Source organism: Pteropus vampyrus, unplaced genomic scaffold (assembly GCF_000151845.1).
Source record: "Pteropus vampyrus isolate Shadow unplaced genomic scaffold, Pvam_2.0 Scaffold516, whole genome shotgun sequence".
NCBI lineage: Eukaryota > Metazoa > Chordata > Mammalia > Chiroptera > Pteropodidae > Pteropus > Pteropus vampyrus.
Window position 1 is genome coordinate 491,526 of NW_011889297.1, and position 17,486 is coordinate 509,011.

Sequence of the window (17,486 nt, forward strand, 5' to 3'; positions counted from 1 at the left end):
CAGACCTTGCCAATGCAGGGAAAAAAAAAAAAAAAAAAAAAAAAAAAAAAAAAAAAAAAAAAAGAAGTAAAATGTGAGAGGAGCCACCAGGAGAGGAATGAGTAGAACAAGGGCTGGTGAGGGGGAAGCCAGGGGCAGGCAGCCAAGGAGACAGGAGAGTGAAGGCTGACTGACACTCACCCTCACAAAGCTGGCAGGAAACCATCCCTCCTCATCGTCGATCTGGCCCCACCACCAATCCTTGTTGGAAGCATCCAAGACTTTGATGACGTCGCCAGCCTTAAATGCCAACTCCCGGTTGGCCATGGTGACGTGATCCCATACTGCCTCAGCACTAACGATGGAATCTCCAGTGATCAGCTTAAGAGACAAAACGAGAATGTTTTCAGTCCACAGAGCTGACTACCTTATTTGCCCCTTCCCCCGCCCATAGAACTTTACTACTTTATGGAAAAAGGCACATACTAGTGGTGAAGAGTAAGAGTGAGAGAGATAGCACTGGCAATTGCAGGCACCACAAGACAAACAATACTGTCAACTCTCCATTAGCCAGTGAGTAGAATGACCCAGAATGTGAATATGGACTACATAGACCTCATACTTTTATCCCTATGCATGATATCCTTCCCTAGGGAAGAAAGAAAGCTCCAGTCCATCTCTCCTTGGTGATTCAAGGCAGCCCTGGGTCTGCAATGGGTAGAGAGGAGGCTGAAATCACTGGCTAAAATGAAGCTGGAGCAAATTCGCTCTAAAGTCCTTGTGCTCCTCCCCTTTTCCTCCTTCTTACTAAAACTGACCAATTGAGAGTTGGTGGTACATTTTTAACACTGCTGTATCCCAGCCCCAGGGGTTACAGACCATGGCATTCCTCACACACAATGGACCCCAGTCCTGCAACCTTCTGTTCCCACCCACACATGATGTCATTCAGAGAGGTCATGGGTATAAAAGAATATGGCTTTCTGTGATGCCCTGCTTCCAAGAAACTCAGCCTTGGCACAGATTCACTCAGTAATTTGTACAATGACCCTGTGAGATACATAGGGAGGTCTAGGTTGATTTCTGCATTTGATAGGTGGCAAAACTGAGCAACAAGGAAGTTAAGGGCTCAGGGTCATTTAGTGAGGCACCGGTTGTAGTTGTACATTGATCTTAACCCTGGTCATTAGACTTTGTGGCCAGCAGGACTGAGTTCCACACAGCAGCAGGCAGACAACTATCTCTCTGCCACATAAACACACACACACACACATACACATACACACACACATACACACACACACACACACACACAAATGTTCGTGTTCACAACAATTATCCAAGCATAGTGATGAGGATGGGGGAGGGGAACAGTCTGCCTCTCTTGGGCTACCATCCTGACCAAAGTGTTATTTGTTCTCTTTTTTCCCAAATGTTTCCAGCCAGTATGGGCCACCAGTCTTCCTGGCATTTGGAGGAACAGATTCCAAAACAGAGAACATATGGCTTGTCAGGCAAAGGATTCAAACACTCTCCCCAGCACTGAATTGCTGAACATGTCCTCTATAAGTCAACTTTTCCATCAGTCTGCTTTTAGGAAGAATTGATTTCCCAAGACAATCATGATACCACAGACCAATGACAAAACAGTTCAAAGACAGCAGAGACAGGATATGGAACACACATTCTCTCACAGAGGTCTGCTTTCCAACACACTGGCTGGAGAATAACCCTATAGTCATAAGTTAAAAAGCATAACACATAACACTCACACAAACATACATACTTTAAGTTAGTTAAGGAATTCTGTTGGTCAGCCCCTGCCTGATGCATCCTTCACTGCTTAGTGTTATAGCCATTGTGATTTCCACAGAAGGTAAGGCATAGAGGAAGTTCCTCAGCATGGATGTAAATGAGATATCCAATAGGGCCTTTTATAACACCACCTTTCAAGTACCTCAAGCTTTACTGTTTACAAAGTGTTTTCATATCTACTGCATCACTTGACCCTTACTAAATAAGCTGGATCTCGTTATTACTCATATTTAAAGATGAAGAAATTGAGATTCAAAGAGGTAGCCTGATCCTTGGCCAATCACGCAAGTAATAAATTATGGAGCCTTGTCTTCTGACTGCATATGCTCTAATGGCTATCATATCGTACTACCAATGTCTACTAATTAGCTATACTGAACTCACAGAACTCCATCCATTATGTAAACCAAATGGCTTTTATTTTTAAGAACCTCAAGTAATAAACAGCCACCTTTAGTCATAGGTACTCCTGCCTATGAGGAGATTCATTTTTAGGCTGAGCTTGCTTTCTTCCAAATGTTCTAAAAATCAATTTCTTCTTGTTTTGACCTCAGTGGAGAAAATTTTCTGGTTACTGACCTCAATAAAATAAATCTTTATAGAGAAGTCTCCCCTCTCCTGCCAAAGGTAGGTCCCAACTGGGTGTTGCTAGAGCTCAATAAGCACATACAGCACCAACTCAGAGCACCATGAGGGCTTGTAATTTAAAGCTATATCCTTTGCTTTTTATCAAGGATCAAAAGACTATATTGACATCAATTACTACCACCCTGCTCAAGATACTATCTGTGATGCTGTTTGAGGTCCCCTAGGTCCAGATCTGGCAGATTCTACTGCCTGTGCTCTTTCTACAGTGGAGTTTTCTTTTTAGGGACTCCATGCTTGGCTTTTCCCAGCAGCAGTGGCTCACTCTTGTCCCATTTAGTCCACATGACTTTCTTGGGCCCTTGGGTCAGAGAGCCCAGCTGTACCTTGGACAAAGCCAATCCAGGACCCAGTGGCCACAAACCATTATCAGGGCCCACTTCGAATCACTGATAGTCAGAACTGTACAGCACTGCAAAGATCATCACTCTTAAGCCCTCATTTTATAAATCAGGGATAATATAGCAAGAGTGACTTGCCTATGATTGCCAGATGGCCAACCTCCTAGACCTCCCCCAGCCCACAACATAACACCATAGATAGAGAAGGTAGAAAAAGAACATCTGGATTTAAGACCTCGTTCTACTACTTGCTAAAGCTGTAATGATAATGGTGATGAAAGTAACTAATATAAAGTACTTAATATATGTCAGGAGCTATTCTAAGTACTTTATACACATTAACTCATTTAAGCCTTACAGCAGCCCTTTGAGGAAATACTATTACTATCTTATGGATGAGGAAACTGAAGCTCAGAGAGGTTAAATAATTTGCCCAAATTTACACAGCCAGTAAGTATTGAAGCCATAATTAAAATGTAGGTACAGACTGGCTCTAGAGTTTCTGCTCTTATAAACTATGCTGTGTCTGGATCTCGGTTTCTTCACTCAATAAATGGGAATAATTCTATACTCCAACTTACTTCATGAGCCATAATAACACACTGAACCAACCAAGAGTTGACAGATGTGTGTGCATATGATGAAAAGAGGATTAATCCTGAAGGGGCTGGTAGCCGTATGGGGCTCCTGTGCTCTCTAGTCACAAATACAGGCAGGAATAACGGGAGAAATAGGCTCCTCCACTATGCTCTAATTTATTTTAAAAGTAAATTAAATTGGGGCTGGAAATTAGTTTTAAATCTCTTTTTTGTGTACAGGATTGATTTTTAACTTGTTACAATTATTCACATAAATATGCACTTTTCTCTGCTCATCCATTTTCCATCCAACACTCACTTAGTGAGCTCCCATTGGGTGCAGGGGTCTGCTTAATATATTTCAGCCACAGTTTTTACCTAAAAATCAAAGGCCCTTCATGTGGCAAGAGTAAATGTCCTTCAAGCAGTATGCAAAGGTGGTTAAGTACAGGCAAACCTAGCTTCAATTCTGGGCTTTGCTATTTTAGAAAGGGGAGTGAAGAATAGACAAGGAGCCAGAAAACAAACCAAAATGGAACTGCCATAATGCAGTTAGTATACCAAAAAGTACAATATCACAAAAGCCAAGAGCAAGAGTTTCAAGCTACATAACACTGGACCTTAGTTTCTGCATCTGTAAAATGGGGATAATAATACCTGCCTCACAGACAAGATTAAAGACAGAGCGAACTGAGTGCTAGATGTTCAGTGCCTAGTACAGTGCCTGGTATATACTGGCCTAGTACAAGACTTCAGAGGAAGGAAGGATCATATGTAGCTACTTGGCTTAGAACAGTTTTGTGGGGTACTGAAGATAGGTCTTAAAGAATGAGTAGGATTGTAACAGAGAAGGAAGTAGGAAAGGCATTTGAGGAAGAGGAATGAGATTAAATAAAGTCCCAGAGGTGAAGACTATGGGGAATTTGATGGCAAACAAGGGCTGGGGAAGGGGAGTCTGATAGTGAGTGGAAAGACGGCTGGAAGGGTGGGCTGGAGTCTTTCTGAAGGTTCTTAAATCTAGTTTGAGGAAAATTAGTAGGTCAGAGTTGATTTGGCAAAGGGGGAAGATTCAGTCCTAAGTGTGATCGCTAAAGCATTAAAGCATGAAAGTAAGTTATGAGGAAATGCTGGTTTTGGAGGGGGAGAAAAGATGACAAATACTCTTTAATGTGTTGAATGTAGGGGCCCAGAAGGACATTCAGATAGATTTGAAGATCAAGAAAGGTTAGAGGAGACAGTTATACAGGTTTGGGAATCAATGGCCCAGAAAAAAAATTGTATAAACCAAGAAAGTACTTAGAAAGAAGGCCAGAAACCTAAGGGAACAGCAACAACTGGAGATGAGGACAAGAAGAGGAGCCAGAGAAACAAAACAAAATGGAGCTGTCAGCACATAATTAGAATATCAAGAAGTACAATCTTGCAAAAGCCAAGGACAAGAATTTCAAGCAGCAGGAGCTGATCAAATTATCAAATGGTACAAAGCTATAAGAGAGGAAAGCCAAGAAAAGGCCAGTTGGGAGTTGCTCTATCAGAGGTTAAATTCTTTATTTCTTAAACTGGTTTATACTCCTACATGCACACACCAAAAGCCCTACTTTCCCATCTATGTCCACCCCTTCATCCTGCAAGCCCAACATAAAACCAGAATATAGAACTAGGTTACTCTAGCAAGGTACCCAAATAGCTCTTGGCCTTGGGACTGCACTGCTGTGACTTCTAACAAAATAATCCCCAATCCCCAGAACATATCAGGTGCAGCACCAAATATAGGTTTGCTCTTGCTCACACTTGCCAGTGAGTGGGACATACAGTATTCTGCACTCTCATGCCAAAGACACTTTTGTGGATGAATAAGGTGGGGAGGGAGAAGAATCATAATTCATATTGAAGTAATGAGATTCTATTCCTTTTTACTTAGATTTCCCAAGACAATCCTTATTTCAAATGTTCTGTGTGATTGTTTCTACAAATATATACATCTGTTTTCAGACCCACGTGCCCTGACTTTTAACCTGGAAATATGATCACCATACCCTGGAGGCATTGTGAACTTGACCTCTAAGTCTGGTTTCTGATCAACGGCAAGGCATATATCTACAAGTAACTTGGAGTGGTCAGTTGGCATTTTCAGGGGTGAGGAAGAAAGATAACATATTTATTGAAAACATATGCCAGACATTGGGTAATGAGCTTTTGTGATCTCAATCTCTATAGCTAAGGTATGCATTAACGCCTCTATTTGTACTGAAAATAACCTGTGAGGTTAACTAAGTAACTCACACTCACCCACTTAGTAGGTAGTGGAGCAGATTTGAATCTCTAGTCAGACTCATTTTATAGTTTTACTTTGCCAGAGAAACAAAACAAAATGGAGCTATCAGCACATACTGCCTGTCAAGAAGGTAGAGAGGGCTCTCAGCTAGTATCTTTCCAGGGAGACCAACCTACCTTGTGAATGATGGAGAGCTCTAGTTCTCAATCCCCTTGAGGGCTGGTTAAAACACAGATTCCTAGGCCCCAGGCATTTCTGATTCAGTAGGTCTGAAGTGAAACTTGAAAACTGCATTTCAAACAACTTTTCAGGTGAAGCCTATGCTGTTGGTTCAGGAAACAACTTTCCAGGTGATGCCTATGCTATTGGTTCAGGGATGAACCATTGCCCTAGAGCAGGGGTCCCCAGTTCCTGAGCCACAGACCGCTATAGGTCCATGGCTTGTTAGGAACCAGGCTTCACAGCAGGAGGTGAGTGGTAGGCAAGCTAGCAAAGCTTCATTTGTACTTGCAGTGCTGCCAAATGCTAGCATCACCACCTCAGCTCCACCTCAGATCATCAGGCATTAGATTCTTAAAGAACCATCGGTCCCTGGTGCCAAAAAAAGGATGGGGACCGCTGGTCTAGAGAACCTTCTTAGTCTAGGCTTTACCCTTGCTTCTCCTGATGTTTCATTCTTCCCAGGGATCCCCATGCCACTCCATAGGTTGGGCTCCCTGCCTGTCTACAAGGCCTTCCTCAGTGGTTGGTACGTCTCAGATAGGGAATTTGGGGTCATGTAAGGAGCATTCCCAGTGCCAGACCTTGCCAATGCAGGGAAAAAAAAAAAAAACTGGGACGACGGCCTTTACCTAGTTTTCCAGAGCCACACCAGTTGTCTTATTCTTCTTGCTCTTGCCCTCTAGCTGAACACTACCACCCCCCAAATAGTTATTTAATTAGCCCGAGTGGCTGCCAGAAATATTAGTTTTAATGGCAAGAAGCAGAAGGTGGAAAGTTTTAAAAAAATGTGTTGTGAATAATAGCAAATGTGCCAATTGCCATAAGAAGCTTCACAGAAGGACAAAGAGGGAAATGAGGGGGGTTTGTCTCTCTATAGGTGTTTTTCCAACTGATGCCTGTCCCCATCCCCTCAGAAAGTCCCTTCCCCCAACAGGTAGGCATGAACAAGAGCAAAATACCTTCCTTTGTTCCCTTTAAGCACATCTAAAATAGGCAGGGATTTTATGTCCTCCCCTGAATAACCAGATGTCTTTTTAATATAGTCCTGTAAACAGACTCTGGCTATCTTGCCCGAAGTGTTCAAGAACAGCAATACTCCCCATTTCTGGAAAGGTGTGACCCAGGCTATTCAAAGAACTGATAGAAGGTACCTGGGTGTACAGCAAAGACTGGCTATCAGAAGTTCTGTCAGTAACTCACTCAATGATCATAAACAGGTCCCTTTATCTATTTCTGTTTACCAATAAAGTTGCAAACTTGAACCACACTGACAACCTCTCAAGTACCTTTCAGTCTGGCTTTCCATTGAGGCTAACACCAGCTTTACTAACACAGGAATTTCATTATTGCAGCTCGTTTCTTCTCACTCTCTTATGTGCTTGATAGGATGCTTTTACTGTTATCTGCTCAGGAAAATGAGAACTTGGAGCTGACTAGTCCCTTCCTGAATCCAACTCACTCAGGCACTGCTGGTGACACAATGAAGCACAGGCCAATTAGACTGGCTGGGAACACTGAGGAATGGGTTTTCTACTTTAGCCCTTGACTGCCCCATTCAAAAGTCAATGGGAGACCTTTGCTCTTTTGTTCTCTCCATGTAGCTGCTCAAAGAAATCATCTTTTGCATGCCATCTGCTCTCACTAACCTTTGGTCTCATATTTCTAACTGCCTGCTTCACATTTCACTGCATGGCCTGCTGCCGCCTCCAATAAAACATATGTAAAACTCCTCATGTGCCCCCATTCCCCTCCGTCCTAATTTTTCCCATTTCTGATAACACTTCTGGGCCTGCTATTTCTTTCTTCCATGTTTCTCTCTCTCTCTCTCTCTCTCTCTCTCTCTCGCTCTCTCTCTCTCTGGTGCTTTATCTTCATTACCAATGCTCCTTCCTAGGCCAGCTCTTAATCACCTCAAGTTGCCTCCCAATTAGCCTTAATGCTACCCATAGGTTTCTGTCCTCCTCAAGCAACTTTTTAGTGATTTCTCAAAACTTTTTGCTGGTGCTGTTATCCATGCTCAAGAAGTTTTAATAACTCCCTTCTGTCAACTTCTCAAAACTGTCCTTAATCTAGCCTACCTATGGATCTAATTCTTGTCTCAAACTTGGCAGGGACCTTCCACTCTGGCTTAACACAATCTCTTGCAGGCAGATGCACTTCTACCTCTGTGCCTCTACTTAAGCCATACCCTTACCCATGATTAAGTAAAGGGACAATGAAGGTAGGCTACCTCTTCCTAGCAGTGTGATCTTGACCCACATGTTCCTTAATCCCTTCCCTGATGACTCTAGTCCTATATCCTCTCTCCGTTTGCCTGTCACTAATTTCTACCTAAAAGAAGAAGAAAATAAGACAATATATTCAAATTGTCAACCAGAGTGTTATTCTCCAAACAACCACAATGTACACTTGTGAACAGTAGATCTAAAACATCACTTAATCTATAATTAACAAAACTGTTTTTAGCATCTATCTGAAGTTCTACAACCTGAGCCCTAAAACCAGGCAAGCTCTGAGGTAGATTACAGCAACACAGTTAACATCTCTGCCTGGTTGCAGAATATTCTACGGGGCCAAGGAAATAGTTTACATAACATATACCAGGCAGCCTACAGGCCAATCTATTGTTAGTAGGATTTATAGCCAGATGGCTTCTGGGATGGACTGGTTTTTGTTGAAGAGTTGTGCAGGTGCTCAATGGTCATCAGTGAAAAGAGAAGAGACACCAGGTAAGAAAACACCCACTATGAATATAAAAAATCATAAGAATTGCTTTTTCTTTTTCCTATGACTTAATAGTGCGCATCTGACTGGTTTCACTTTTAATTTGAGTGTTGCTATGGCCCATAACTAAATAATTTCATTTCTGAGAAGAATAATCAATGCATTCAAGTGATGATGGCTGTAAATGTACTGAAAGGAAATATGTAAATATCACTCTTTTCATAACATAATTATCATTTTCCTAGTTTGGGCATGTGATTTGTGAGTCATTAGGCATTGGCTTTATTCAGTGTTCCATCATACCATCTATTTTTCACTTTAATAAAATGAAAGATCTCCTCCTGTTGGATTCAGCCACACCTGGCAGACATGAAATGCAGCTGGGCTGGCTTGATCTGGAAAAGTGAGCCTAGATGTAGATTGGGCTCAGCAAGAACAAAACAGACCACCTGATCCAGAGGTCATTAAGTACTTTGGTCACAAACCAACTAATATCTGGCAGGATCTAAAAGCTTGGGAAACCCCAGACAAGTACCTCAAGGTATAAACCATTCAAAACATGTTCTCATTCATTACAGACTAATAACAAAAAAAAATGGCAGCTCTTTCTGTACCTCTTCTAAGGGAAGTTACAAGGCATCTCGGTTATAATGGTGACCAAGCGTATGAGGGAAGGGGAGTTGCTTGCTTGGTCTGGACCTCAGCAATGGACTCTTCTGGTATGGAACTTCAGCCTCTAGCTCAGCCTAGTGGGCCCAGAAGTTTCTGAAGTGAGACTTGGCTGATGCCCCAAATTTCATGTAGTTAAGAATTTTGTCTCGCTGAGGGAATAAGTACTTTAGAGAAAATGCAGCCAGATGAGCCAAGGATTGCACAGACCAGAGAGAAGATATATTTCTGGACTACCAACCATGATCCTGTTGGCTATAGAATTTTTCCACACCAGAGCAGCCTCCAATATGATAAACATCAGCTTGCATCTCCAAAACATCTTGGAAATATGGGTTACTGTCAAGTTGTTCTGGGATCTGTTGGCATAATCCAGGTGGTTCCAACCCATTACACAAGTTTCTCAAGAATGGTCCACAGAACCCCTGCTCACAATCACCCCAGCATTTTTAACAAGCATCCCAAGTGATTCTGAATCATACATCATACTGAGACCAAGTATCTTAAACTTTCTACAGTCAGAGTTTGAAGTATAAGACTGCACTGGACCATTCAGAAGTAACCAGAATCTCAAACTCTGTTTCCCAGCTTCTTCTTCTGTCAGGTTCCAGGCAGACTGAGGAATTACAGTAGCTTGTCCAGTAGGATTTTCCAAGTCTGCCTTAAGAGGCTATCTGCAACTACCCTGTTGCATCTCCACTCTCACTCCCACCCTGACCTTCAGTACTGAGGCCCTCAATGGCCCTGATGGAAAATTCTCGCAGCATGTCTCTATACTAAAATCTATAGGCAATTTCCTAGAGCTATGTTTAATCTACCCAAGTCAGCCTCTAATATTCTAAGAGACACATTATTAGTAAAACAAAACAAAAATGACTTAGCAATGCTCTCTTCATGAATTGAGTCAGAAGCATCCCATCCCAAGCTGGAGGTTACCCTTACCCCTACCTGTCTCTTGAGCCACCTTGTGCCCTATCTCCAAAGTGTTCCTGTCCTTCTTGTACTTGCTTCAGGTAATAAGTTCCAAGCACCCATTGGGGTTTCTTGTTATCTTTATATCTTGAGACATGGCCAGGACAAGCCTAGGGGAGAGACAGGGGTCTAGAAGACCCTCAAATCCCTGAGGTGACCTAGACACATCTTGGGCCCTGAACCTAGATTCTTGAATTTCTTCATGTGGTTACACTGGGACCAGCTCTGGGAGCCTTAAATTTCCTTTACTATTACTTGAAGGCCAACCTTGAAGTTTCCTGGGAAGGAGTGGGGTGGGGCTCTTCTAGGTGTACAGAAGGGTAGGAGGAGGGGGCTAGAACTGCATGAAGAATCTGTCCTCCATTCCTCCCACATATGTAGTTCTATAGTCATCAACACCAAAGCCAGAGGGTGGGTGGGCAAAGCAGACAGAAGAAAGTCATTTTTTTATCCATTTGACAGATGTCGTGTTAAAATCTTGTATGGGAAGGAGGGCTGTAGGTGGAGGGGAGGAGCAGAGCAGGAGATAGGTTGGAATTAATGGTTCTAATGCCTTTAAATGTGGCCATCTGGTCTAAGGTGGTGAGAACAGGAACAGCATTTAGTCAGGGGCACTGTGACCTGCTCTTATACCTGAAGAAGAAACAGGAGAAATAAATATAATTCAATCAAGTTAAACTACCTTGAGGTCTTCTGAGCATGCCCACTCAGGACACAGGCTTCAAAGGCTCTGAGACTTAGTATTCATTTCAAAAGAGAATGTAATTGTCTCCTGGGGAGTCCTTACATTATAACTCAAAGAGGAAATCTGTATTTGAACAGCCTTTCAGAAAGTGGAAGATGGTTTCCAATGACTTATTGATTTCCCTCTGCCTGTTGGCTCACTTAGAGAGAAAAGACATTGGCCAAGGCACTTAGCAGTACTTCTAATCTCTGTTAGCAATGTTTCATGTTTAGAGATGGGCCATGTTTCCTCTAACAAAGTCTAACACAGTCTTGGGTTCTCAATAGACATAGCAAATGGTGGATGAATGGATGGCAGAGGTGTTCAGTGAGCAGCCACTGGATCAGGCCCCAGGGGATTCAAATTGGCTGAGCTGGCTTCCCTTCAGCCTGTGTCATTAAAGACTTCAAACAGAGGGATGATACATCTAAACACAGGCTGACAGAAAGGACACAAGAGAAGCACTATTAGTAACCCCTCTCTTCAAGGCCCTAGAGGGATAGCATCAGGTCTGTGTCTATAGGAAAAGTGGTTGTGCTTGTAACAGAAGAACTTCAAGTAGGTCAGTCAGGATTATGTAAGAGAGCATCTGCCTGCCCGTCTGGGCTATGTGGAGGAGGTGGGGGTAAAGAAGGGACCCAGGACAGCTGACTGAGAGACAAAACATCCAGTAAGGTGCTAGGGCTTGCATCCACTCTTCTTGACTCTGACTCGAGCTCAACAACCTGGAAGACGGTGGATTCTTATACTCAGAAAAGGTCAGGATTGGAGACTCCTAAAAGCTGGCACACTTAGTTCAATCTAACATTTTACAGATAAGAAGACTGAGGCTCTGGTAAAGAGAAGTTGCCTAATGGGTCAAGCTAGTCAGCATCAGAGCCAAGATTAGAAACCAAGTCTACAGTCTTTTAGAATAATGGCTGTCAATTATTTGCAGTTAAAAATTGTCAATTGGTTAAAAAAAAAATGAACACCTACCCCAGTATCTAAATACTACTAATGTAGTATATATTTTATAAAAATATGCACAAAAGTATAAATTAAATAATAATGATTTTAACAGTTTAAAATATAAGGAACTTCTAATATTTTCTCTCTGAGCTTCACTTTGGAGATCACTGTTTTAGACATTTTCTGGTACTCCTTATCTTCTGCTCTACAGAAGACATCCCTTCAGTACTACAACCAATACATGCCTCTCCCTCCCATCAGTGCCCCAAACAAGTTGGATGCTAGAAATTAAGGGGTAAGAATACCTCAGTATGAAGAGTAAGTAGAGACACTTCCAGAATCCCCCTCATTACCAATGTCTTTGCTAAGGAATTTCAAATTCAAATTTACACTAAAATGCAAATACTAGTGAAAAAAATGGGATGGGAAGAATGGGCTCCAGGTTTGGCTTGGTTACTAACTTGCAGTATGAACCTGGGCAGATCTAATTCCTTACTGAGCTAGTTGGACTAGGTTATCTCAAATGGAAAGTAGGGGTCATCTTTGACAGATGTTATTGCCTTTCTTCTAAAAGCAGGTTTTAACAAGAGACAGGGAGAGATAAAAGAGACAGAGGGGAATAGAAAATACATGGAAACATCTAAGTCAATAGAAGGTTGAGGTGGGGTAACAAAAGTCAGAAGACAAAATTTGACTATTTCAAATTTTTGCCATGGGCTACCTCCACCCAGAAGAGAACTCCAGTACAAAAATGGCCTTTCGATTCCACTGACAGAAGAAAAGACACTGCCTTCTCTACCCAGTTCTGGCCATTGGGTTCAAGCTATCCAAAGCAGCTTCTATGAAAAGATTTAGCAGCACCCCTTCCGTATGCTTAGTACATTATAGTTTCTAAGTTGCTTTCACACTCATTAGCTCACTGGATTGTCTCAGTAACTCTGAGAGATAAGCAGAATAGGGGTGAGACCTTACTTTTGAAAAGTGAGGAAATAGGCTTGGACAACGGAAGTCAGTCAGCTACCCCAGAAGCAGAGGCCAGAAGAAAACCCAGATCTTCTGACTCACTACCTAATGTTTACCTCCTAATTTAAAAATAATGGCTAATATTTACTAAGCACAAACTTGGCAGAGACATACCTAAGTTTCTGCATATACTAACTTATTTGATCTCTCTTTTAAAAATGAGGAAACTAAGATTCAGAGAGCTAAAGCAATTGCTGAAGGGCATAGAGGGCCAGAATCAAAACCCAGGTAATTTTACTCTTGAACCAGTGACCTTAACCTCAGTTCTCCACACACATCCTCACACCCCTACAGGGTCAAAGAACCTCCGAGGTATATCAAAATATAGAACAGTGTGTATAATATATTATCACAATACAGACAAAGAGAAATATATTCATATACGAGCATACCTTATTTTATTGTGCTTCACTTTTTTGTGCTTCGCGGATATTGAATTTTTTACAAATTGGAGGTTTTTTTGAGATGGAATCTACTCCTGGTGAAGATGCTGTTATGACTGTTGAAATGATAACAAAGGATTTAGAATATTACATGAAACTAGTTATAAAGCAACATTGGAGTATGAGAGGATGGGCTCCAATTTTGAAAGAAGTTCTACTATGAGTAAAATACTATCAAACAACATCGCATGCTACAGAGAAATTGTGAAAGGAAGAGTCAATCAATGTGGGAAACTTCACTGTTGCCTTAAGAAATTACCACAGCCACCCCAAACTTCAGTAACTACCACCCTAATCAGCCAGCAGCCATCAACATCAAGACAAGATCCTTCACCAGCAATAAGACTACAATTTGCTAAAGGCTAAGATGATGGTTAGCATTTTTTTTTAGCAATAAAGTAATTTTAATTACAGGATATACATTTTTTCAGACATAATGCTATTGCACACTTAATAGACTACAGTACAGTGTAAACACAACTTTTATTGCACTGGGAAACTAAGAAGTTCCTTTGACTCACTGTATTACAATATTTGCTTATTATAGTGATCTGGAATCGAATCTACAATGTCTCTGAGGTATGCCTACATGCTTAAATATCCACCGAACATTTCTTTAAAAGGACTCACTGGTGGCCTCTGCAGAAGAAGCTAAGAGGGTGGAGGGTGGGGACAGGAGGCAGCCTTTTCACTGTGCAGCCTCTTGTACCTTTTGAATTTTAAACCATGTGAATGGATTTTCTATTCAAAAATAAAATATTGAAAAATGAGATTTCTAGGATCAAGAGAACTGAGGAAACAGTGTGGCTGCTTCTTGGCAGGGTGTTGGTGTTAACCCTTCCCTATACAACTTTGGGCTCTCAATTTTGAAGACCAGGAGGTATCTCTCTCCTTTTATCCTCCAGTTTCCCCAACCCTGGCATTGCTTATCTAATCCTCCCCAGAAAGGCCAATACTGTCCTCATTTACAGGTTTTAGCAGCACAAGTGAAAATAGAAACAGATTGAGTTAGGCTCCCATGGCCAATCAGCAGGCTATAGGAAAACAACATATTAGCAGCAGGACAGATGAATGGCAGAAAAGGCCTTCTTCTCCAATACCTATTACCCAAGGCCTGAGATCCAAAGATTATTCCATCTCCTTCTTCTCACCACTGTGTCTCAGTGTGACTACTCACCCCTCTCCTGGGCTCAGAAAGCCAAAAATAAACAAGCTAGAAAGGCTCCAGGAAATCTGGCCCAGCTCAAGAGTCTGTGGTATACAAAAGCACACTAAAGGAGAAAAATTCAGCCTAGCTGGGTTTTAATGTCCACATTGAGGCCAGGTGAGAGTCAGCCAAGATGGTCTCAAGGGATTCTCTCAGCTTTGGTTCTTAGATTTCCATCATCTTATCCAAGAATAGGAAAAATATTCCACAGATCAAGGCCCTCAAACATTATTTCCTCAGATACCTTTTGGTCTAACACCTCAAGCAGGTCAGCCACACAAGGCTTCTGTACCCAGGAAGCTGTGAGGAGGTGGGGGTTGCCAAGGTGGATAAAGTGCCTTCAGGGATCCTCCTTAAACAGGCAGCACAATTCCCTCTCACAACAGCTTAGCATCTTCTCCAACGCTTCACTGCTTCCAACGTGCAGGAGACGAGTGGGACGTGAGCTGCTGTGGAAAGGATGAAGGGTAAGTCAGTGTGCCTCTCATGGGCAAGGCTGGGCCCCAGAGAGCCCCGCTTCCTTGCTATGTGTCAGAGACAAATCTAAGTTTTTAACATATATTATTAACTTCAACCGCCACCAGCAGTTTCCCTTAACACTGGAATTCATTGGGTGGCAGCTTGGGGCCAAAGAAAGAACAGCGGACAGAGTCTGAAGGCATGACCCGTAGTCCTAAATCCACCACTACCTAATCCTGTATCCCCAGGTGGGTTTCTTCCTTCTCTGAGCTTCAGTATTCTCATCTGTAAAACAAAGACAATACTGGCTTAAAAGAAGGGCGGGAGAAGGAATGGAGAAATAAAGTGAAGACATGCTCCTAGATTACCTAAAAAATTACCTGTAATCACTATCTGGATGAACTCTTAACAATGCAAACAGTGGCAAAGCAGTTTAACAATTTACAAGGCTTTTTTCAGATCCTTCAGTCATGAATTCTTATATCCAACAATCCTGAGACTTTACAGTTAAGTCCATGTTATAGACCAGAAAACTGAGGTTCATAAGAACTTTGTCCACAATGTATGAGGTGAGGAGAAATCTGAATTTGAGCTACATGGTCTAGTTCCTAACCCACCCCCTCCAATAAAGCAAGTGAAATGGCCCTGAATACAAAACTTAGAATAAGGCACTCTCTCAGGATCAGAACTGGCACTCTTGGCTGCTTTCTCTGGCAAGTGGCAGGACTTTTAGGAAAAAGTCCCTGCTCCTGATGCCCCTAGCTTTCTCTCACTACCTAGGATTCCTGAGATATCTAACCTCTATGATCACCTACCTAAATGTCTCAAACCTGTTTTCTGGGAAAGAACTGACCTGGCATTGAAAAGCATCTGTATGGGTGGGGGTGACCTCAGCATAATTTTGACCAACCTGACCCCATGATGTTGCCTTCCCCTGGCCCCTCTTCGGCCTTTCTTTTAGTTACTACTCTGATAGGAGTCAGGCCCAGTTGTTGGTGGGAACCAAGGCCAGCTTAGGGGGTAAGGGAGATATAGCTTCATAGGTGAAGAACAAGTACATCTGCAAAGCATTTTCTCAACTCTTAGCCTAGCTGAGCCTTACCAGCATCTGGGGGCAATAGTGGCTATATCACTTCTACACCAAACAAGATCTAGGCAGAGTAGTAACTAGAACTTTTGATCTCAGTCCAAAGCTGAGAAACTGGTATGAGGCTGTCACAGTCAACACCAACTGGGGCTCTGAGGACACTGCTCCAGAACAGACCTGCCACACTCTGGCCACCGATCTCACTGTCCCCTTCTTCTGGACTCAGTCTAGGACCTCCTCCTTCCAGTTTCAGCCTTTGTTATCAAGGGCCAGAAAGGCCTCCCCAGGACACCCTGACCTGATTTCTAGATAGAGAAACTCTAAAAATAGCTGACCCTCATTAGTGGGGCCAGATGGCCCAAGCTGCTATGCCTAGGGGCAGGGCTGTGGTCATTAAAGATATGGCTGTTCTTTCTACACACCACTGATGAAGGAGAGTCTGGGCCTCTGCCCTACTTCACGCAACCTATTGCATTATGCATCCTACTACTTCACCTCCCACCCTCCCACCCACAATTTAGATATACTTGCTCAGGTCCAAGTTGTTACTTCATTCCAAGAAAACAAACTTTAATATTCAGTTCCTTTAGGTTTTCTAGGACATTACTTCACAATCATATATTTTCACAATGGTTTGTAAGTGGATTGGGGGATGGAGGGGCAGGCTCAAGCTTTCTACATTAATTGGTATCAATTTATCTTCTCCATTTTTCTTCATCTGCCTGTTAACTCAACATCTGAGGGCTCGGTTCTTAAGTTTCACTTGCTATGCGGAGCCTGCTGTAACATGTGCCACCTTCAGTATCCATTTTATTCCTGAGTTCACTGCTCTCTTGAGGCCTGATTTCAAAGATAAAGGGGAATCCAGAGCAAACTGACAGAGGGCCACCAGATGGGGCTAGTGCCCTGTCATGCCCACTTAGAAGACTGGAACAGCAGGCCAGCCCTAGGGGTAAGATGTATTCTTCATCAGTCTGTCCCATAGGGGTGTGTGGGTATGTGATTGTGTCCCATAGGTGTGTTCAAATATGTCTCATGGAGAGAGGGTTGTCTGTCCAAGTAAGTTCTTAGGAGTGTGTATCAGAGACAAAAGTGTGTGTCCTGAGTGTAGGTGCATATCTGACTGTGTATCTCTGTGCCCTAGATTTATGTGTCCTATTTGCACATGCCCTACAGGTGTTCAGTTGTTTTATATGCATCCATGTGTGTCCATACAAATTTGCATAAGCGTGCCTTGTATGTGTCTCTGTGTGTACCCTGCCTGTGCCAAGTATGTAGAAGTGTGAGTGTGCCCCATGGTTAACTGAATGTGTGTGTTTCAAATATGTTAATGTGAAAATGAATACCACACGTGTCCCATGTGTGCTCCAAA

The 17,486-nt window shown here is 42.5% G+C and overlaps 1 protein-coding gene across 6 annotated transcripts in view; it reads right to left on the bottom strand.

Moving 5' to 3' along the window:
* The window catches only part of ARHGEF9 (Cdc42 guanine nucleotide exchange factor 9), a 153,294-nt gene that overhangs the window by 123,035 nt on the left and 12,773 nt on the right, over positions 1 to 17,486 (bottom strand). For 3 of the 6 annotated variants that reach the window (XM_011383361.2, XM_023525012.1, XM_023525013.1), the window contains exon 2: positions 181 to 360. The exons of 1 other annotated variant lie outside the window; for it this stretch is intronic. In XM_011383361.2, coding sequence (XP_011381663.1) covers positions 181 to 306 — 126 coding nt within the window. In that variant the 5' untranslated portion in view covers positions 307 to 360. Of the gene's footprint in view, positions 1 to 180; positions 361 to 5,809; positions 5,829 to 13,310; positions 13,350 to 17,486 lie in introns of those variants that run through there. 2 more of the 6 variants (XM_011383363.2, XM_011383364.2) reach the window with 2 other exon arrangements.